The 24,015-nt window shown below is 38.5% G+C and overlaps 1 protein-coding gene across 1 annotated transcript; it reads left to right on the forward strand.

Moving 5' to 3' along the window:
• Positions 1–1,754: 1,754 nt before the first annotated feature.
• Positions 1,755–6,562, forward strand: LOC112742086 (protein decapping 5). Its single transcript, XM_025791312.2, has 8 exons — positions 1,755–2,198; positions 3,226–3,326; positions 3,752–3,823; positions 3,898–4,914; positions 5,082–5,165; positions 5,485–5,682; positions 5,776–5,886; positions 5,958–6,562. The coding sequence occupies exons 1-8, from the start codon at positions 2,048–2,050 to the stop codon at positions 6,108–6,110; spliced, it is 1,887 nt and encodes a 628-aa protein (XP_025647097.1). The 5' UTR covers positions 1,755–2,047; the 3' UTR covers positions 6,111–6,562.
• The last annotated feature ends 17,453 nt before the right edge of the window (positions 6,563–24,015 follow it).

Consider the following 24,015-nt stretch of genomic DNA (forward strand, 5'->3'; position numbering starts at 1 on the left):
ATGCCACAGACACATAACTGGGTGAACCTTTTCAGATTGTGACTCAGCTTTGCTAGAGTCCCCAGTTAGAGGTGCCCAGAGTTCTTAAGCACACTCTTTTTGCTTTGGATCACGACTTTAACCGCTCAGTCTCAAGTTTTTCACTTGACACCTTCACGCCACAAGCACATGGTTAGGGACAGCTTGATTTAGCCGCTTAGGCCAGGATTTTATTTCTTTGGACCCTCCTATCCATTAATGCTCAAAGCCTTGGATCCTTTTTATCCTTTGCCTTTTAGTTTAAAGGGTTATTGGCTTTTTCTGCTTGCTTTTTTTTTATTTTATTTTTTTCTTATTATTTTTTCGCAAGCTTTGTGTTTTTCACTGCTTTTTCTTGCTTCAAGAATAAATTTTATGATTTTTCAGATTATCAATAACATTTCTCGTTGTCATCATTCTTTCAAGAGCCAACAATTTTAACATTCATAAACTTTACTATCAAAAATTATGCACTGTTCATGTCATGCTTTCAGAATCACAGAAAATACCACCACATTTAAGTAAATCCGACTATTTTTAAAATTAACTCAATTTCTCATGCAATACATCACTTCTTTTTCTTTTATTTTTAGATTCAAATTCAGTGAGTGGTACATGAAACATCTTTTTTCAGCATTAAAGCAATTAAATGAAAACTAAACTAGTCCTAGGATTCTAACTAATAAAGGATCATGCAACAAACAAAGAAAAATAACAGGAAACTGGAACATAATATAGAAAAGAGGGAAGGAATAAAAATGAAAGGAAGTCAACCACCTTAATTATCCTAGTGGTCGTTTTATTCTTCAGGTTGTGTTCCTCCGTGAAGATGATTTGCTTCCCTTTGGTGCCATAAGAATAGATAGAAAACCTATAAGCGAAGTGTCAACACCAAACTTAAAAGTTTGCTTGTCCTCAAGTAAAGAAGAACTGAAAATAGAAGAGACAAATCTTAAAATGAAAGAAAAAAATAAAAGGATAAGAGAATAAGAGAGAATTAGGATTGGGGGAGAGAGAGAAAGAAAACTGGGCGGCGCAAGCGACGCGTTCGCGTCAATGACGCGATCGCGTGCGTCGCGCATTCTTCATAATGACGCGTTAGCGTCAGGCATGCGTCCGCGTGGATGGCCATATGTGTAACTGACGCGAACGCGTTAATCACGCGTCCGCGTGACCAAATTTGTGCGTTTAGCACACTTCTTGCCCCAAGCTGGCACAACTCTCTGCCCAAAACGCTCTGTTACGCCGAATTTGCAGGTCACGCGATCGCGTGGGTGATGTGGTCGCGTGAAGTGGCAAAAATCATGAATGACGCGGTCGCGTGAGCAATGCGTCCGCGTGGGCTTGTTTGTGCTAGAGGCATCATTCTTACGCCACTCCCGCGCATCTTAATAAAAAGTAAAAAATTCTTCTCCAGACACACTTGGACACACCTAAATACCATCACGTATCAGCATGTCTAGTCTTATTCTTAACATATATTCTTAAAATAAATTTAGATATGGTATATATTATTATTTATTAAAACAAAAAATATTTTAAATACTTGATATAATTAGAATAAGACATTAAAAATAATTAAAAAAATTAATTTATATTTTAATATCAATAAAATATCAAATTATCATTATAATTTATCTAAAAAATATTTTATATTTTATATATATGCGTGTCAACGTGTCCCGTATAGTATCCCGTGTCCATATATATATATATATATATATATATAGTAATTTACAAATAAATTTAATTTTTTTTTTTATAAAATTTTTTAATCTCAAAAATTAAAGACTAATCTGGAGCGAAATCACGCTCTGTTTAAGGGTTTGGATTTTGGACAACCTATTTCCATCCTTAATCACCCTTTAATTTAATTTAATTTCTTTTGTAATGCTTTCTCTTCCTATTCCCCCAAATATACTATTTTCCACTAACCCAGCGAAAACCGATTGAACCCTAATTCATTCTTCGGTCACAGACCCAGCACACCTCAGTTTATGGTTTTTGTTCTCCCTCGCAGGCCAAGGCTATGGCTTCCGACACTACCTCTTCTCGCTCGAGTTCTGCCGCAGATTCCTACATTGGCTGCTTGATCAGCTTGACCTCCAAGAGCGAGATCAGATACGAAGGTGTTCTCTACAACATCAACACCGATGAGTCCAGTATTGGCCTCAGAAACGGTACTTCTTCTCAAAACCCTTTCAATTTTCTGCTGAATTTGGTTTTCTGTGTCTCAGATCCTTGATAATGATGGTAAAAGAATATAATTTTGAAATTCATGAGTTTTATGTTGTTTTGGGGTGTTCCAATGAAGAGTTGGATTTTTATTTATTTATTTTATTGGTTTTGGAAGTAGGGGTGTCGTTTTCTTGTGTGGATTGAGCATGAGTTTGAATCTGAAAGCTTCGTTTGGTATATGCTTCTTGTCATTCTGCTTTTAGTTGGTTTGGAAGCTTTGTGGTGGCTTTTCTAGGTTTTAGGTTTATGAATTGTTATGCTTCTCTTGCTGTTGCGTGGAATTTTTATTTGTTTATTGTGTGATTGTACAGTTTTTCTTATCTGACTATTAATGGGAACAGGGTTAGTGAAGCTTCTGGGTACAATGATTATTTGTTCTGGAGGTAGGCAATTGCTCCAAATTGCTGTTTTGTTTGGGCTTCGCTTCTTTAAAATTGAAAGTTGTGTTTTCTGTAATGTATTGTAGTGTTTTTTCAGTGATTTGAATGCTTTGTGATAATCCGTCCGGGCTTTAGATTTTCTAAGTTGCGTTGCTTTCTTTATTACCTGTGATTCTCGTTCTCAGTGGAGGACGAATTGGCTTATGGACATTTGGTTTGGGTTTCCCTTTGGCGCCCCACTTAATATTATGATTGTGACTTGTGACTTGTGAGTCTATAGTTATGTGTCAGTAAGAAAAGTCCCATCATATTGTAAAGGCAACAGTAGAGAGTAGTTCGTTTTTCTGATTAGAATGTGTTATACGGGTTATGAAGAACATGAAGGCCATGGTAGTTGATGTCATGAATTTGAATGCATGAAATTGAATTTCCTTTTCAAGTCATGTTTCAACATTGAATTCTATTATTACTGTTAGGTCTTTGGTGTTTACTTAATTACTCAATGGCAAACGTTTCTTCATATGTTATTCACTGTCAAAAGCAGCTTTGGTGAACTGATACTTTGTCTTCGGGCTTGTCTGTGGTGCAGTGCGATCTTTTGGAACTGAAGGAAGAAAGAAAGATGGTCCACAGATCCCTCCAAGTGACAAGGTGTACGAGTATATATTATTCCGTGGGACTGACATCAAGGTATCATATATAGATCAAATTCGAGCACCTTATTGAATAGCTAATGAAGTGTTGCCTGTTGTGTTAATTTGCTTTGGAAATAACTGCATGTGATTATGTGATATTTTTTTTTTCTCTGGGACGACTTGATAATTGGAATAATGGGTAATTGATGCAAATATTGTGGCATTTATCTTCATCCCCAATAATGGGTAATTGGAATAATGGGATGACTTGTAGAGGTTTATTTCTGGTATTTGCCAGCAAATCATGTATCCTTACATTGAAGTGAACTAGGGAAGAAGCTTATTCAGATTTTCTTATGCCATTTTATCGGATATTCTGATGTTGTTATTACACAACACCTGCTATATGTTATTGCATGAGGACATTGAATAATTTATATGAACCAGATTGGTTGAAACATCTGTTAATTCTTTTTGCAGGATTTGCAAGTTAAATCTTCTCCACCTGTCCAGCCTACACCACCAATAAATGCTGATCCAGCTATTATTCAGGTTGATGAGCAGCTTTTTGAATACAAAATGCGTTGAACTAAAATCACATACTAACATGTGAAATTGCCTTGCAGTCTCAGTATCCTCGCCCAGTCACCACCACATCTACAAATTTACCTCCTGTAACTGGATCTTTGACAGATTTTAGTTCTCAAAACACACAGCTAGGACTCCATGGATCAAATTATCAAGGAACCTTACCTTTATATCAACCTGGAGGGAACATAGGATCATGGGGAGCTTCTCCAAATGCCCCAAATTCAAATGGTGGTGGGCTTGCTATGCCACCAATGTATTGGCAGGGATATTATGGTGCTCCAAATGGGCTACCTCAGTTACAACAGCAATCTTTGCTTCGACCACCACCTGGGTTATCGATGCCTTCATCTATGCAACAGCCAATGCAGTTTCCCAATTATAGTCCTTCTTTGCCAGGTGCACCTTCAAATTTGCCAGAACTCCCATCAGCTTTGCTCCCATTGGGTACGAGTTCTGCCAGTGTAACAGCCACTTCTATATCTCCATCTAATCTCCCATCAACTTTGCCCCCATTGAATGCTACTTCTGCTAGTGTAACTGCCACTTCTATACTTCCATCTAATATGCCATCAACTTTGCTACCAGCTCCTTCTGCTACTCTTGCACCTGAAGCTTTGACAGTATCAGTTCCAAACAATATTGCTGCTGTTTCGCTTCCAGCAGTCCCAGTCACCACTAACCTACCATCATTGACTCCTTTTACTAATGGTGCTCCCGATATAGGTGCTGTAGTACCACCAGTCAACAGATCTAATGCAATTTCAGGTCCAAGCATGCTATATCAAAATGCATCCCCACTAACTCCTGCCCTTGTTGGATCATCAAATTCTATCCATATGGAAGCACCAGCCCCACCTCTGGTAACACCAGGTCAACTGTTGCAGTCTGGACCAACTGTAGTATCTTCATCTCAGCCTTCTCAAACTCCTCATAAGGATGTTGAGGTGGTTCCCGTGTCATCAACATTACCTCCAGAGACATCTGTGCCAGTTTCTGCTGAAACTCAGCCACCAATACTGCCACTGCCAGTAATGTCACGACCTAATCACAGGGTACTTTTCTCTTTCTCTCTCGTTAATTACTTAAATGATATCACAGATTTTATTGGGTTTCTGTTTTTAGTTTCAGTAATAGCGGCAACCAAAATAGTTGAGCATATTATCATTTTGTTTTTTATCTGGGAAAATGCTCTTGACATATTTGTTCATGCTTTCTTAAGCCTGGGGGAGCTCCTATGCATACTCAACATGGATATGGATACAGGGGACGTGGAAGTGGAGGTGGAAGAGGAAGGGAGACAGGGGTAATGCTCTACTCAACACTTTCTTTTTATTGCATCATGCAAAACCTGACTTGTTATCAGATTTTTGAATTTTCAAGTTAATTTCAGGAGTGTTTTGGGGCAATATGGTAGTTATGTTTTTAACTTTAGAATTTACACACTTTTCACTTGTCGTGGTGTCGGAAATTTTTTTTTATTCGATTGGATGTTGAGCAATTTGGATGAGATGACTAACTATGCCTGTTGTTGCCCTCTCACTAAATTGATGCTTTTACATAGATAACTTCGAAGATTTTAACACCCATTTTAGGTATTGTAAACTTGGGTTAATGCTTTACAGGGTTCACGTCCAGTTGCAAAATTCACTGAAGACTTTGATTTCATGGCAATGAATGAGAAGTTCAAAAAGGATGAAGTATGGGGTCATCTAGGTAAAAGCAATAAGTCCCATTCGAAAGATAGAGATGGCGAGGACGCCAGTGATGAAGATGATAGTCAAGATGAAGACAATGGTGATTCATCAAAAATGGACGTTAAGGTAAATTTTCTTACCACTGTGTAACTGAATGCTGTCAATTATGTTGAGAATGTAATTTGTTATCCTATAACTGTTTTTTCATTGTTTCCACAGCCTGTTTATAACAAGGATGATTTCTTCGACAAGCTTTCATGTAACGCCCTTGATCATGACTCGCAAAATGGAAGGGTTAGATATTCTGAACAAATCAAGATCGATACTGAGGTAATATATATTTTGGTTTGACCTCATTTTCATGGACAATGTTCAATTTTTATACTACCTTTGTATTGCAGACTTTTGGTGATTTTTCAAGGCACCGTGGTGGCTGGGGAGGCCGTGGTCCTGGCCGCGGTGGACGCTCTCGAGGCGGTGGTTATTATGGAAGGGGTTATGGTTATGGCTATGCTGGAAGAGGAAGGGGACGCGGCATGCCTAATCGTCCATAGGTGGCAGCAATAGCCATCTTTTCATTAAGTCGTGGTGGTGGTTTGGATCATATTCCAAGTCAAGCCACCCACTGAAGCACTGTTTCTTGAGGCTACACATAATAAGTAGGACAGTTATTTCTTGTTGTCTAGCCCTCTTGTTACGTTCTCTACTCAAATGATCCTGTCCTGATGGAAAGGTGTCTCTACCCATTTTATTTTTAGTTCATGATCAGGAAGAAAGAAAAGTTTAGACTTTAGACTAGTGTCTTGTGATGTATTGTTTATGCATGTAAACAATAGCGATTTTTCAATTTCAGGGATATGTCTTATGCTGTATTGTTTGCATTGTAAATGCAAGTTTCAGGTTTTTTTATTGAAGTGGCAGATTCTAACATTTGGACCATCATTGTAGAAGCCAGCTGATTTGTTTTTGGTTAATCTCAGGCACTGATATTACATTCCTTTGATTACATTTCCCAATGGGCTCTTTGGAAGCATATTCATTCTACATTTCGATAATCCCTTTTGGTTAAGCACAAATTAAGTGAAAAAAGTAAAAAGCTACTCAACCTGAAAACATGCCCCTATGTTGTGTTTTATGGATTTCTTGTGCTTTTTGCGACAATGATGATAAGAATCCCACCTTGGCAATTGGAAACTCCATTAAAGATTTTCTTTGTGGGTCCGCCGCCCTCAACTCCACAACTTTCAAACAAGAGTGCTTTTTGTGTTTTTTTTTGGTGTACATAGATCCAAAAAGGGTAAAAAAAGATGAAGATAAACTGAAACTATATTGGGCTCTTAAGAAGCAGAGTCACTGAGAAAACAAGGTTTTGAAAATTGGTTTGAACTATTCGGTCAAACCGTGAACCGATAAGATTTGCAGTTCGGTTAGAAACTATAATCACTAGATTTAAAAACTGCTGTTGAATCGTCGAATCAACTGAAAATTGGTCGGTCGAACCGAACTGAGACCTGGTCGGTTTTTAAGAATTTCTCTATACGGCGCAGTTTTGCACTTCAAAGAAACTCTAATCAAATTGCAGCACCCTCACGACCTCACTCACTTACTCACTCACTCTGCTTTCTTCTCATCTCAAGCTCCTCCCTCACTTCCGTCCAGTCACCGTCCTGTTACCGCTGCCGTCGCAACTTCTGAAAGCAGCCTTCCCCACTACCGTCATCTTCGCCACCGATTGAACTTCGAAGCCACTGTCCTGCCGCGCCTCGTGCCTCTATTATGCAGCCACTGTCCCATCACGCCAGCTCTGTTCCACCGCGCTCCAGACCTTTAGCGGAGTCAGCTCTGTTCCATCGCAGCCCTTCTCTCGAAGGAATTTTTATTTTTGTAACTATAATTGTGGTTTTAGCTTGTTAGTTAATCAGTTAATCTATGATTTGATTCTAATATTCTTGATTCCAACTTTGCTGCTGTTAATTTTTTTATTGTGTCACTGTAATTATGGTTTTAGTTTGGTAGTTAATCTATGATTTAATTTTGATATTCTTGATTCCAACCTTGCTGTTGTTAATTTTTTTTATTGTGTATTGGAGTCTAATTATCTATGTTGAGATTAATGGGTTGCTGCGGATTGCTGTAAGTCTATAATATTGTTATTGGATTATATTGTTACATACAATTGTTATTGGATTAGTGTCTACTCTGACACAGATTGACAAGTCCCATGCCATTCTTATTCGTAGTCATATAAATTGAATTAGTTCTACAATTCAAATGTTGATCATGAACCAAGTATATATGATATCAATTTAAATATTCCTTGATTACTCCTAAAACTATAACTCTAATCAAAGGATAAGGAATAAGGAGCTAAGGACTAAAGTAAAAGTTGAACTGAGTTTTAACATAATTCAGCATCAATATTTATTTACTGGAGATATAATACCATTTTAGAACCCAAATAGTTTCACACTGCTTGCCTCTCAATCTATTTACAATCGTGTCAGAAAACATGCACAAACATATATGAATAATAGAGGAGTGTGATTGCAGCCATGTATCTATACACTTATTTTATGCTTTCATTTTCTTAATTTGATAACTAATAATATGATTATGAGATTGTAACTTGTAGATGAATGGTGGAAGTTGTTTGGTAGTTTTGCTCCATATTTACAAAACATGGCAGTTTATGTTTGGTTGTTGACAAACTTAGATGTTGGCATTATATATTTGTTTTTTTTTTTTTGTTCTTTGACTTTTGAGTTTGTATTTGAATGAGATTATAACATTGTGGTTTATGTAGTACTTTTTATTTGGATGATATTTTAAAATTTATATCAAACTATAATTATATTTTAGTGTGTTTATTTATATTTTATTTATTATTTTATTATAAAACAATTTTATTGATTGAACCACGGACAAACCAATTGAACCAATAAACCAGTAAACTAGTAATTAGAGCAGTTCGATGACCGATTCGATTTTCAGAACCTTGCTCATAAAAGCCAACTATATAACATTATTTCGGTATAGGCACTCCACTAAATTCACATCAAATGTAGCAGTTTTTTTTTTTCGCTATCATAAATGCAACTTTAGTAGCCTTCCTTTGAATTAGTTCAAAAATCAAAATAGACATTTCAAGCTCTTTGTTGCTTTAATTCAAAAAGTTCTATTCATAATTAACTTTTCTTGATGGTCATTCGGCACTCTTCAATTGTTAACAAGAAAGAACATCTCTGTAAATTCTATTTTGCAGATGACATTCTTAAACAAGATTCTGATACCATGAACAAGGAGTGGCAATGGATAGGGTACGGTAGGGTTTAAACTCAACCCTAATCCTATCCGCGGGTTGAATTTGTTACTAAAACTCAATCCTATCCTATCCACAGGTTGAGAACAATCCAACCCTAACCCTACTCGCAGTCAACGCATGGATATCTGACCCTACTCATGGGTTTTCACAAATATACAATATTATTATATAACTTAATGAACATGCAAATTAAAAATTCAATATAAACAATACAATTATCCTACAAACAACACAATTGTCCCATAAACAACATAATCATCAAATGTTCAATTCTACATAAAAGTCTTTACTTAAATTAATAACACAAACACAAATAAAATGTGATAGCAGAAATTTCGTAAAATCACTGCATGTCCTGTGTGTGTACACTGGTTTAACTGTCTACGGACACAGCTTCTTGAAAATGGTATAACTTTTTCTCTAAAATTCTAATCATCTCAAATTTTAACTGGACATACTAGTCATCCTAAGCTTTCATTGGCCACTGATTGAACCCAAAAACACATTCAAAAGTGGTAGTTATGCACATGGGAAGTTACTGGTTTAAAACAGAAAACCCTGTTTTTAATGTAGAAAGTGTTAATTTTCCAAAATTCATAACTTTTAGTCCAAAACTCCAATAATTATGAGAATTTTAGGGTACAAACTAGATACTCTAAAATTTCACCTAAAATTAGTTGCATACCAATTGAATTTCTATATTGATACCAGTAATTTTACCAAGTTACTGGTGTAACTGCCTAACTCAGTCTAATACTGTCTAGACCAAATAATGAGCTTATCACTTTTCTAGTGACATAACTTTCACTCTAAAAATTGAATTGCTCTGAAAATTAAACTCATAAATATAGACATCCCAATCTTTTATTTTCCTTTGGAAGTAACTCAAAAATTATTTTAATTAAGAGATAAGCAGAGTTGAAGTTACTAATATAAAATATGAAAATTTTATTTTTTAGCAGTGAACAACAAAATCTAAAAAGTCACATCTTCTACTCTACAACTTCAAAAATTTATGAAATTTTAAGGAAATGAAATAGACTTCTCAAGGTTTCATAAAAACCTAGTTTCATTATTTTTGGATGTCTAGATTGAGAGCGGAAATTCAAGGAAGTTATTGCAACTGCTACAACAAATTCTGCAGCATCTAATTTGGACTCTTCATGGTCATTTTTACTTTCCTAGACTTCTAACCCTGATTAACTCCTGATTTTATCCTCTTTTAGTTACTTAAACTTGTTTATCTATGTATCACAGCCCCAAGAGCTCAGATCTTATTATTCTCATTAGTCTCATATCGCATATTCATACAAGTACATATATACATCAATTTTCTGCACAATAAAATAGCAAACATCATCATCATAATCATCATGCATACACATTTATCATCAAAAGATACCAGCAATATAATCACACACAAAAGGATTATATCTAGCCTAACCCGTACTTTCTTGGTATCCAATATTTCTTAAGATTCTGTCCTTAGCTTTCTCTTGGCAAGGAATCCTAGTACATCATCAAGAAAACAAATTTTACATCACAAGGCCATGAGGGCCAAAATCATGATCACAATTCAAGAATAAAATTCTCACCCTCTAGCTTGAATGTGTGGCTACATTAGATGATCTTGAAGGGTTTTGAGTGGTTGATTAAGCTAGAAACAAAGAAGCAAAATAAGGTATAGGAAGAAGGCTTTGAACCAAATGGATGAAGAGAAGCAAGTGATGGTGTTTCTACTTACCTAGCTGATTTTTCATGAAACAAGGGTTTGGTGAAGCTAGTTCTTCCTCCTCCTAGCTTCAGGGATGGCTGGCTCTTCACTCTCTTTGCTTTACTTACTAAACTCAAGAATGATAGTGATGAGATATAGAGAAGCTGCTCTTGTCTTCCTCTCACTCTTGGTTCTCAGTTACTCACTACTCTCGGTGATCTCTTCCTATCTTGCTATTCCCTTCTTAAGGTGGGATGAAAGGATGTTATGTTGCCACCAATGTTACACTTGTTTAGTTGTATGTTCACCATTATTAATTGCTCACAAAAGAATCTGATTGCTTGGCTAACTCTTGGAGGGAACTTGACTAGCACAATTAGAGAAGAGAGAATGTAGTTAAGTGTGGTTAACTAGAGAGAGAGACTGGTTAAGTTAGAGGAGAGAGAAAGAGTGATTAAGAAGTGTGATTATGTATTAATTTTCTAGATAATGTATCTATGTTTTTCTTTGATTAAATTAAAGATGTGGTGATTAATCAAGATAATTGATTAAACTTGTGGTAAAGATCAATCCATAGAATAATTCATCACAATGGTATTGAAAATACTCAAAATTGCGCCACTAGAAAATATTCGAAAATTGCCGTGCAGAAAATTGGGTTCTTACACTTAGAATGTGAAGATACACTCAACTGAGAGGAAAGTGAACTTTGTTAGGTTTAGGGTTTAGTGTCATAGGATAACTGTTACGAATCCAGTCCACGGATCCCACACCCGCAACGATCTCGGACTCCGGTCACCCGGGTCCAAACCGCTCTGACCAACCTAGAAGGCCCATTAAAGTTTCTAACCAACTTTCGAATTCAAATGTCTCTCTTATCTTAGCCAAACAAAATAAGATAAGATATTCACCACCTATAAATAAAGGACTCTGGTCCCTCCAGGTATTCATTCATTCCTCACACCTTATACCTCTCAGATCCATTCTGACTTGAGCGTAGGAGTGTCTTTGCAGGTACCTCCTCCCATTGCTCCAGTCAGACAATCCGGAATCCGCCTTGATCCGCAGGTTCCCGATCCATCTCTCAACCCGTACCAGATACATCTTGTACATTGGCGCCTGTGGGGACCGGCACAGGTTGAGTCGGAATGGCGGACGGACTTGAAGAGCATTCTATCAGCCACCAAGACAACTCTAGAACACGAAACCCCACTCCCGAACATCAAGAAGCCATACTCCATGGAAGGATAGCAAGCGCCGTCCATAACAAAGAAAATGGTCCCGGCATCACAAAAACTCGACATCCCGAGAATCCAGAAGATAGGTCAGCCCAAATAATCCAAGAACTCTGCCACCGAGTACAGGAACTCGAAGGTCGGGTTGCCACCAAAGAAAAGCACAACACCGAAAACGGAAGTCACGCGACCTCCAGATCCAGATCTCGCCACGGTAGATCGCCAGAACGGCGACACGCCAAGAGACATGATAGAAGCACCTTGCGTGACCTAAGACACAACAGATCACCAGAACGGCAACACAGCAAAAGATACGACCGCAGCGTCTCCCGCGACCCCGTTTACGCGGACAACGACCGATGATACCGAGAAACCAAACACACGAGAAACGACCACGTGATAATGGGAGCCACCCCCTTCACAGAGTGAATTTTGAAAGCAAAGCTCCCCAAAGGATTTGACAAACCCACGAACATGAAGTACGACGGAACCAAAGATCCCCAGGAGCACTTAACGGCCTTCGAAGCCAGAATGAACCTAGAAGGCGCCACCGACGCCGTCCGATGCAGAGCCTTCCCAGTAACCCTAGCCGGGCCAGCAACTAAATGGTTCAATGCCCTCCCCAACGGATCCATAACCGGCTTCCACGACATATCACGGAGGTTCATGGCCCAATTCACCACCAGAATCACCAAGGCCAAACACCCCATCAGCCTATTGGGGGTCACACAGAAACATGACGAGTCCACGAGAAAATATCTCGACCGATTCAACGACAAGTTCCTGACAGTCGACGGGCTCACAGACTCGGTCGCAAGTCACTGCCTTACAAACGGACTCATGAACGAAGACTCCTGCAAGCACCTTACCACCAAACCAGTATGGACCATGCACGAGATCCAGAACGTCGTCAGAGATTACATAAACGACGAGGAGGTCAGCCAGGTCGTCGCTGCCAACAAACAGCAACACAGCAACACCCAACACGGTAACTCGGCACCCCGGCATAACCCACCACCCAGAGAAAATCAGAGGGACCATCCCAAACCAACAAACACAAACTGACCACCCAGAATTGGCAAATTCTCTAATTACACACCCCTGACAGCCCCAATTACTGAGATATACCACCAAATAGCAGATCGAGCTATCATCCCAAAAGCCCAACAACTCAAAGAAAGAACAGGCGGCAATAAAACCCTTTATTGTGACTACCACCGATGTTACGGGCATAGGACACAAGACTGTTTCGACCTTAAAGACGCCCTTGAACAAGCCATAAGAGACGACAAGCTCTCAGAATTCGCCAAAATCATCAGAGAACCAAAATGCGCAGAAAGAGACAGGTCGACAGAAAGAGAAGGACGCAACCCGAGAACACAAAAACAACCCCCGAAGGAAAGCCCAGAGGACGACCCAACCATAATAGTAAACATTATCACAGGCAAAGACGTATCGGGCAAGTCAAAATCAACACTAAAAAAAGACATCAAGGTCCTAGCCGTCAGAAATCAAACCCCAACCACCACTGCTGACAACACGGTAACTTTCCTACCCGAGGACTGCCAGCACGGCACCTCGGCCGAAGATGCACCTTTCATCATCTCGGCAAGAATCGGAACAGGACTAGTACGTAGAATACTGGTGGACACCGGTGCAGACTCCAACATCCTCTTCTGAGGAGCCTTCGACAAGCTCGGGCTCCACAACGACAATCTCCAAACACACCGCAACGGCGTCACGGGACTCGAAGACAACTTCCTCAAACCGGACGGCTCCATCACCCTCCCCCTCACCATAGGGACGGGTACCAAAAGGAAGACAATTATATCCGAATTCGTGGTCCTAAAAGACTCCACGGCCTACAACGTCATTCTTAGAAGAAAAACAATCAATGAATTCTCCGCCGTCATCTTTACCAAATACCTCCTTATGAAGTTCACAACGGAAGACGGATCCATCGGTACTATCCATGGAGACCGGGTAGTCGCAGCAGAATGTGACAACACCAGCCTAGCTTTACGGAAGAAATCTCACGATGCGGCTGGGATATTCCTAGCCGACCTGGACGCCCGACAATATGGCCAACCTAGCCAAAACCGGAAGGCGACATGGAAAAACTACAAATAGGAAAAACAAAAGACGAATACACCTTCATCAACAGGAACCTCCCGTATGACCTTAAAGAGGATCTTTCCCAACTCCTGAAACAAAGTAGAGACTTGTTCGCGTTCACACTGATGACAAGTCATCTTAGCTTAGTTTCACTAGCCTTTTTCTTTTGTTTTCAATTAAATTATGCACTTTCTTGAGCCATAAGCAAGCCAATTGGGTAGATTTTCATGCTTCCTTTGATTTAATCAACCATGTATGAATTCATGCTATTTCATGAGGTTTTATGCTATAATTATCACATATTATGAAAGAATGAATATCTCATGATTTTGAGCATAGCTTTGATGTGTTTGGTTGATTAATGATAGGTGAAGAAAGCTTGGAGAAAGGTTGAAGCAAGAAGGAATGGCTAGGAGGAAGAGAGGACAAAAAGTTTGAGCAAAAGTTTGCCTCAAACTTTAGCTCAAACTTTTGGATTAATTGAAAATGAACCAGGAAGCAAAAAGCTGGAGCAAAAGTTAGCCTCAAACTTTTTGGCTAACTTTTGGGATCACAAATCAACACCCTGGTGAGCAAAAGTTTGCGCCAACGTTAGCCCCTAACTTTTTGGCTAACGTTGGCGCATGAAAAACACACCCTGGAGAGCAAAAGTTTGCGCCAACGTTAGCCTCTAACTTTTTGGCTAACGTTGGCGCCATGAGTATGCAAGGGGAAGCCAACGTTGGAGCAAAAGTTTGACCCCTAACTTTTGCCCCAACGTTGGTATCAGCAAAAGAAGGGTGGCTGATGTGAAAAGTTAGAGCAAAAGTTAGCCTCTAACTTTTACTCCAACTTTTACTCAAGCTTTCATGATTCCAACCCGGTTCAATTCGGTTCTTCTCCAAACTCCAAGAGCAATCAACCAAGGCCTCTATCAACCCAATTCCATCAAGAGCAAAGGCCCAATTGAAGGTTTGAAGACCATTTGAAGAAAGTTTATAAATAGCAGAGGATTTAAGTTTTTAGGAGAGCTTTTCCTTTGAGTTTTCAGAGAGAGTTTTCGGAGAGTTTTGGTGTTGAGTGAATTTTAAATTTCTAAGTCTTGGGGAAGGAGAATTGAATTCCCTTCCTCTTAGTTTTCTTGCTTTCAATTTCAATTACAATTGTCTTGGATCTTGGGTGGAGAATTGAAGAACTTCTATTTCAATCTCACCTTGGGATCTTGTTTAATTTTCTGCTTAATTGAATTTCAGTTTCGGTTAATTGCTTTTCATCTACTTTCTTTGCAATTTACAATTTCTTTGCAATTGTTCTTGTTGGATCTAGGAAGGCATTGAGATCTAGACTTGGTTATCTAGTCTCTTGGGTCCTGAGATCCGGATTTCCCATTTCTCATTCCCTGTTTACTGCTTTCAAGCTCATTTACATTCCTGCTTTAAGATCCGGTTCAATTCCATTCATCCTTTACTTCTCTGCTTGTTGCAATTTTACTTTTTCTTGTTTAATTTCTGCAAATCCAATTCCCAATTCCCTTTATAATTCAAGCCATCTACATTTCTTGCACTTTAAGATTCTGCAATTTACATTTCTTGCGTTCTAAGTTTCTGCCATTTAATTTCTTGCTCTTTAAGATTCAGCACTTTAAATTCCAGTTCTCTTTAATTTCATGCAATTTACCCATTCTCTTTACTTTCCATGCAATCTAAATTCTGCAAATCACAAATCTCTCAACCAAATCTTGATTCGCTTGACTAAATCAACCACTAAGCTAAAATTGCTCAATCCTTCAATCCCTGTGGGATCGACCTCACTCACGTGAGTTATTATTACTTGATGCGACCCGGTGCACTTGCCGGTTAGATCTGGGTGTTTTGGAGAAATTCGTTTTTTCCGCGAAAATATCCCATCAAGTTTTTGGCGCCGTTGCCGGGGATTGATTAGATTGACAATGATTAAGTGAAGTGGAGATCTAGATCTAGCATTTTTGTTTTCTGTTTCTCTAATTTTTGACTAACACACTAACTGTTTGAATTTTTGCCTGAGATAACTGAAACTTCGCTTTAGCAACAAAGTGAAGTTTTCCTCGAAATTTCTGGCTCTATGCAATGCTCTTGCTTACACGAGAGAAGCAATTTCTGCCACTAATTTCCCAAGTCCATCAACTATTTGATACTTTGTGCCAGCTAACCTTCTGAATCACATTCTGAGCTTGAAAATATTCAATCATCACTTGAATTGTTTGTGACTGTGCAGATCATGGAGGGGAACTCAACAAATTCTAGCAATCATGAGAGCAATATCCCCACCTTGGATGATAATGTAACCCATAGTTCGAAGCAACTATCCATAGCCATGAATGATGTTGCCCAATGGTTTGAAGCTTTTCCACAAGGAAGCATTATCGGATGGGAAGAACTGATGAGTGAACTCCTAGTCAAGTTGAACCCATCACAGAGAGTTGTTAAGCCAGAGGCAGAAGTGCATCCATTCACACAAGAGAAAGAAATTGAAGGTGCTCGTGCAGTCATAAGTCAAAACAAGCAGATGCATCAGTAGACTCTACAGCAACTAGACATGATGGCCAGAAAGATCATTGAGTTGAGACATGCTGTAGTACATACATACAACCTGACTCAAAGCTCATATGGGTGTAATCAAGCTGAACACAGTTTTGGGGTCATTAACCATGAGCAACTACAATCTCCAAGCAATCACTCTAGCGTGCTCCAACACAGGCCTCAGAATGATGTGTACAATCCACCTTGGAGAACTCATTCTAATGGGAAGGGGGTTGAGAACCAAAACCAAAGACCAAGGGACTTCAACTGCAACAATCCCAGCTTCAAAAATCAACTTAAAACACACCCCCATAACAACAATCACACACACTTCCAACCCCGTCCTACCTCACCATTCGCCCAAAATGACCTTCATCGACCACCATAATTGACACAGCCACAACCACTTCCAACCTTTCAAAGAATCTATATTCTAGAAATGCTGATGGAGAGGTCCATAAAAATTCAAGAAATGATGGCAATAGAGCAGGAAGAAATAAAGAAACATCAAGAGATGATAAGCAAGAACCAAGAGGCTTCACTCAGAAGACTTGAAAGGTAGATAGAACAACTGGTTCAAAACCTTGCTGAATTGGGTGAGAAGAAGGGGACTCTGAACCCAAAGAGCCATGAAAAGGATGCTGGATTGAAAGAGAAGGGAGTCATGGAGGAAAGTAAGAAGGCTATGGAAAGAGAAACAGAGAGAAGGAAGCCCATAGCAAGAGAAGGAAACCTAAGGCAACAGAAGCCTCAACTTCCATGAGCACAGAATGAAGAATGTCAAGCTAGTGACAATAAAAGAGCGCTTGTTGGGAGGCAACCCAACCTGAGGTAGTTTTCTTTTCATATCTATTTCAATAAAAAGGTTAATTAGTTTTATCTATATTGCAAGAAGCTAAGTTTGGTGTTGCACACCAAAACAATCTAAGGGAGAATGAAGGATTCCAAGTTTGGTGTTCCACCAAAATCCCATCATAAAACACATTCTCACTCTCTGCATAATGCTAGCTTCAAGCATTTAGATAAACTAGTTAACTATTCTGCCGTTTCCTAGTTTTCAGTTTTATTACTTTTGAAAAAAAAAAGAAAAAGAGTTTCACACATGGTTAATCTGATGCATGAGAACCATTGGCAAGGTACTAAGTTTGGTGTTCCCACACCAAAGTAAGTTCAAGGGCCCACAAATAAATCATGCAAGCTAACCATTTCTTCTTTCAAGTGCTTGGGGGAACAAGCAGCTTTCAATATCACTGCAGAGTACCATACAAACTTTTGGAGAGATTAGGCATCATCAACCAAAGAGATGAAAGATGAATGTGAAGGCCGGCAATGATGATGATAAGAAGAAGGAAAGCAAGCGAATTCCAAAAGGTTGTATTGTTAAGTGATTATCTTACATCAAACACTGCTATGATTGAGAGTGGTTTTGTTTCCCTGATTTTCTGTCTGCATAGCATAGTCTTTCTGTAATTCAATAAGCAAGATGCTTGATTATTCACAACATTTTTTTCTTCAAAACTTGTTTGTACTCAATGATTCAAGAATTGCATCACATGAAAGTTCTTTGAAAAGAAGGATTGAGGAATCAAACAATTTTGAGGCAAGCAAAAGATTAGGAGAAGTGGTGGTTCTAGTTGTATGATTATGTATTGAGGTTGCATGCTTGTGAAAACTTGCATGGGAGCTCATAGGCAGGACATGAAGTTCAAAGAAGTATTGTGGAGATTCTCAAAAATCTATTGATCCAAGAAGCAGCAAACAAAACAAAAGAAAGAAAAGAAAATACAAAGACAAAAAGAACATGACCCAAGGCTCTGAGCATCAATTACTAGGCAGAAAAGAAAAAAAAATGACTCAAAGAGTTGTTAGCCTAGTAAAATGCTTGTGGTTGAGTTGTGTCAAAGAAAGAGGCTTGAGCAAGTAAATCCTTAGGGGTGCTTTAACACCTAATACCTTAAAACCAACTGGTTTAGGAGTATTGATTGAAAGCTTATCTAAAGAGCCGCTTTGAGACATGACACTTAGAGTCGAGGCCAAAGCACAGAAATTATAAGCTGCTTCAAGGTGACTACATATAAAGAGATCTCCATGATACCATTTGGATGAAAATCCTAAGACCTAAGACTCCCAATATGTGAGGACTAGTAAGCACTGAAGCCCTTGTATGAGCATATAATTTAGAGTTCACCCCACTGTTACTTGATCACTTCACTCATAGGACTTCACAAGTTGTTCTTCGATCCATCTTAAATGAAAGAACCATTGAGCATAATTCATTCCTTGCTTGGGGACAAGCAAGCTTTAAGTTTGGTGTTGTGATGACAAGTCATCTTAGCCTAGTTTCACTAGCCTTTTTCTTTTGTTTTCAATTAAATTATGCACTTTCTTGAGCCATAAGCAAGCCAATTGGGTAGATTTTCATGCTTCCTTTGATTTAATCAACCATGTATGAATTCATGCTATTTCATGAGGTTTTATGCTATAATTATCACATATTATGAAAGAATGAATATTTCATGATTTTGAGCATAGCTTTGATGTGTTTGGTTGATTAATGATAGGTGAAGAAAGCTTGGAGAAATGTTGAAGCAAGAAGGAATGGCTAGGAGGAAGAGAGGACAAAAAGTTTGAGCAAAAGTTTGCCTCAAACTTTAGCTCAAACTTTTGGATTAATTGAAAATGAACCAGGAAGCAAAAAGCTGGAGCAAAAGTTAGCCTCAAACTTTTTGGCTAACTTTTGGGATCACAAATCAACACCCTGGAGAGCAAAAGTTTGCGCCAACGTTAGCCCCTAACTTTTTGGCTAACGTTGGCGCATGAAAAACACACCCTGGAGAGCAAAAGTTTGCGCCAACGTTAGCCTCTAACTTTTTGGCTAACGTTGGCGCCATGAGTGTGCAAGGGGAAGCCAACGTTGGAGCAAAAGTTTGACCCTTAACTTTTGCCCCAACGTTGGTATCAGCAAAAGAAGGGTGGCTGATGTGAAAAGTTAGAGCAAAAGTTAGCCTCTAACTTTTACTCTAACTTTTACTCAAGCTTTCATGATTCCAACCCGGTTCGATTCGGTTCTTCTCCAAACTCCAAGAGCAATCAACCAAGGCCTCTATCAACCCAATTCCATCAAGAGCAAAGGCCCAATTGAAGGTTTGAAGACCATTTGAAGAAAGTGTATAAATAGCAGAGGATTTAAGTTTTTAGGAGAGCTTTTCCTTTAAGTTTTCAGAGAGAGTTTTCGGAGAGTTTTGGTGTTGAGTGAATTTTAAATTTCTAAGTCTTGGGGAAGGAGAATTGAATTCCCTTCCTCTTAGTTTTCTTGCTTTCAATTTCAATTACAATTGTCTTGGATCTTGGGTGGAGAATTGAAGAACTTCTATTTCAATCTCACCTTGGGATCTTGTTTAATTTTTTGCTTAATTGAATTTCAGTTTTGGTTAATTGCTTTTCATCTACTTTCTTTGCAATTTACAATTTCTTTGCAATTGTTCTTGTTGGATCTAGGAAGGCATTGAGATCTAGACTTGGTTATCTAGTCTCTTGGGTCCTGAGATCCGGATTTCCCATTTCCCATTCCCTGTTTACTGCTTTCAAGCTCATTTACATTCCTGCTTTAAGATCCGGTTCAATTCCATTCATCCTTTACTTCTCTGCTTGTTGCAATTTTACTTTTCCTTGTTTAATTTCTGCAAATCCAATTCCCAATTCCCTTTATAATTCAAGCCATCTACATTTTTTGCACTTTAAGATTCTGCAATTTACATTTCTTGCGTTCGAAGTTTCTGCCATTTAATTTCTTGCTCTTTAAGATTCAGCACTTTAAATTCCAGTTCTCTTTAATTTCATGCAATTTACCCATTCTCTTTACTTTCCATACAATCTAAATTCTGCAAATCACAAATCTCTCAACCAAATCTTGATTCGCTTGACTAAATCAACCACTAAGCTAAAATTGCTCAATCCTTCAATCCCTGTGGGATCGACCTCACTCACGTGAGTTATTATTACTTGATGCGACCCGGTGCACTTGCCGGTTAGATCTGGGTGTTTTGGAGAAATTCATTTTTTCCGCGAAAATATCCCATCAAGAACAATTGCAAAGAAATTGTAAATTGCAAAGAAAGTAGATGAAAAGCAATTAACCGAAACTGAAATTCAATTAAGCAGAAAATTAAACAAGATCCCAAGGTGAGATTGAAACAGAAGTTCTTCAATTCTCCACCCAAGATCCAAGACAATTGTAATTGAAATTGAAAGCAAGAAAACTAAGAGGAAGGGAATTCAATTCTCCTTCCCCAAGACTTAGAAATTTAAAATTCACTCAACACCAAAACTCTCCGGAAACTCTCTCTGAAAACTCAAAGGAAAAGCTCCCTGAAAAACTTAAATCCTATGCTATTTATACACTTTCTTCAAATGGTCTTCAAGCCTTCAATTGGGCCTTTGCTCTTGATGGAATTGGGTTGATAGAGGCCTTGGTTGATTGCTCTTGGAGTTTGGAGAAGAACCGAATTGAACCGGGTTGGAATCATGAAAGCTTGAGTAAAAGTTGGAGTAAAAGTTGGAGGCTAACTTTTACTCCAACTTTTCACATCAGCCACCCTTCTTTGCTGATACCAACGTTGGGGCAAAAGTTAGGGGTCAAAATTTTGCTCCAACGTTGGCCTCCCCTTGCATACTCATGGCGCCAACGTTAGCCAAAAAGTTAGAGGCTAACGTTGGCACAAACTTTTGCTCTCCAGGGTGTGTTTTTCATGCGCCAACGTTAGCCAAAAAGTTAGGGGCTAACGTTGGCGCAAACTTTTGCTCTCCAGGGTGTTGATTTGTGATGCCAAAAGTTTGCCAAAAAGTTTGAGGCTAACTTTTGCTCCAGCTTTTTGCCCAAAAATTAGCCAAAAAGTTTGAGGCTAACTTTTGCTCCAGCTTTTTGCCCAAAAGTTAGCCAAAAAGTTTGAGGCTAACTTTTGGTCCAGCTTTTTGCTTCCTGGTTCATTTTCAATTAATCCAAAAGTTTGAGGCAAACTTTTGCTCAAACTTTTTGTCCTCTCTTCCTCCTAGCCATTCCTTCTTGCTTCAACCTTTCTCCAAGCTTTCTTCACCTATCATTAATCAACCAAACACATCAAAGCTATGCTCAAAATCATGAGATATTCATTCTTTCATAATATGTGACAATTATAGCATAAAACCTCATGAAATAGCATGAATTCATACATGGTTGATTAAATCAAAGGAAACATGAAAATCTACCCAATTGGCTTGCTTATGGCTCAAGAAAGTGCATAATTCAATTGAAAACAAAAGAAAAAGGCTAGTGAAACTAGGCTAAGATGACTTGTCATCACAACACCAAACTTAAAGCTTGCTTGTCCCCAAGCAAGAAATGATTTATTGAGAAGAAAGAATGAAATGGAAGAGGATGTTCATGCTAGTAGAGTGTTATTGGTAGTTCATGGGGATTTTATGTGGATATGTACACACTCACCTCTTATTGATTCTTAAGCCTAGAAAGCCTCCTTCAAGCTTCAAGTGACATACTGCTATGACCTCTCATTATTCCTTTATCCTTGGCTATTATCTTGTTCATAAGCTTTATTTGAGTGTCATGTGTAGCAAGTTCATTTCCTTTTCTTTATACTTGACACATTATTCACTATAGACACTTGGCTCACATTCCTTCTTAGAACATTGATGCCCATCACCTCTTTGGGCTACTAAATGCCTTGTAGTTAGGTTGCTCTTGATAGTGGACTTTCAGCTGATGATCCCGGGTTAGTTAACCCAAGTCATCAAGTGTTGATGCACTCCAAAGAGCTTAATAATCCAAGCAGATCCTAATACAAAGACACCACAGGCATATGTTCTAAGGTTCAAGCTATTGGTGTCCAGTTTTGTTTCTTTTTGTTTTTCTTTTGTTCTGCCACTCTTTGGCTATTTCTTTTTCTCCCTTTTTTTCTTTCTCTTTTTGTTTTTCTTTCTAACCAAGGATTTTTATTTGATTGAGATTCATAGAGAGTAGGCCACTTTATACTTAGAAGGAGACATCCTAGTTCTTTTATTCACCAAAGTGAGCTATTATACAATCACACATACATACCACCACTTACTTTTATTGTACTTCTATCTAACAGAGAACTATCTTACTTCACATTCAAACATTTCTTTTATTGAATTGAAAATGCAGGGGACAAAGCATGCTTTTTGTTCAGTGAAAGTAAACATACAAGCACACACATAGACTAGCTTACTTATTCTAAGAGTGATTCTACTTGTATTAGATGAACACTTTAACAAAACACGAGTCAAAACATTTTTCAACAGTAAGAGTTAAGTGTAAATACAACCTATTGGTTTGCAGTTCCTTTGTCCTTCCTTCTGTTGTGCCCTTTTGAGTTATGATGCATAGTATCTTCAAATGATGGTGAATTCCCTGCATAATTCTCAAAAGTTGCTTGCTTCTCAAGCCCTTAGATGACTAGTTAGTATGCATGAATTGATTGTGGCTTGTGGATTCCAATTGGTGTGGAAACACCAAACTTAATTTCTTGCCACTTTTCTGGATACAGCAGGTTAACTCTAGGCAAAATTTTGTGTCCTTGCTAAAGGTTATGAAGTTTAAGACTAAAAAAAAAAAATTAAGTGGTTTGAATAATCTGTTTTATTGCTTGGAACTAGCAATGTGCAGGAAGTTAAAATGTGCTTTTGAATGAGGTTTTGGTGGAACACCAAACTTGGAATCCTCCATTCTCCCTTGAGTTGTTTTTGGTGTGCAACACCAAACTTAGCTCCTTGCAATACATACTAATTATTCAACATTTTTATTGAAAAAGCTATGAAAAGAAAACTACCTCAGGTTGGGTTGCCTCCCAACAAGCGCTCTTTTAATGTCACTAGCTTGACATTGGGGCTTTCTTTCATGGTGGTTGATGGTTATAGTGCCTCAACTTGTCCCCTCTGATTGTGAGCTTCTTCTTTGTTCCTTGGTGTTCTATCTCAGCATGTTCTAGTGAGAGTATTTTGCTCACAGTATAGTAATCATCAATCTGTTGGCTTGCTCCCAGTTGTTGATAGACTAACTGCACTTTGTCACCTTTGGAGAGCCCTTCTGTTGGAATTTTTTTGTTCTTCCAACCCTTTTTGATTCTGTTTTCATTCTTCTTCCTTCTTCTTATTGATCCTTTCTGCTTGCAAGTGGGCTTCATTTTGGGATTCTTCTTCTTGATAACTAACACATCAATGCTTTCATGAATCTCTTCATTGCTCTGTACAAGTTCTTTTTCTTCTTCCCATGCTGCATTATCTACTTCTTGCTTTGGGATGTTGCTGTGAATCACCTTGTTGCTTTCTTTCGTTAACTGTGATTCTTCCTTGTCGAGTTCCATATAGTCTTTCTTCTCATCACTGAACTGCGCTTCTGGTAATACCTTCAGAGTGACACTCTTATCATGCATTCTGAGAGTTAATTCTCCTTCCTCCACGTCTATGATAGCTCTAGCAGTGGCCAAGAATGGCCTTCCCAGTATAATGGAATCACCATCATCC

Source organism: Arachis hypogaea, chromosome 14 (assembly GCF_003086295.3).
Source record: "Arachis hypogaea cultivar Tifrunner chromosome 14, arahy.Tifrunner.gnm2.J5K5, whole genome shotgun sequence".
In the NCBI taxonomy this organism is placed as follows: Eukaryota; Viridiplantae; Streptophyta; class Magnoliopsida; order Fabales; family Fabaceae; genus Arachis; species Arachis hypogaea.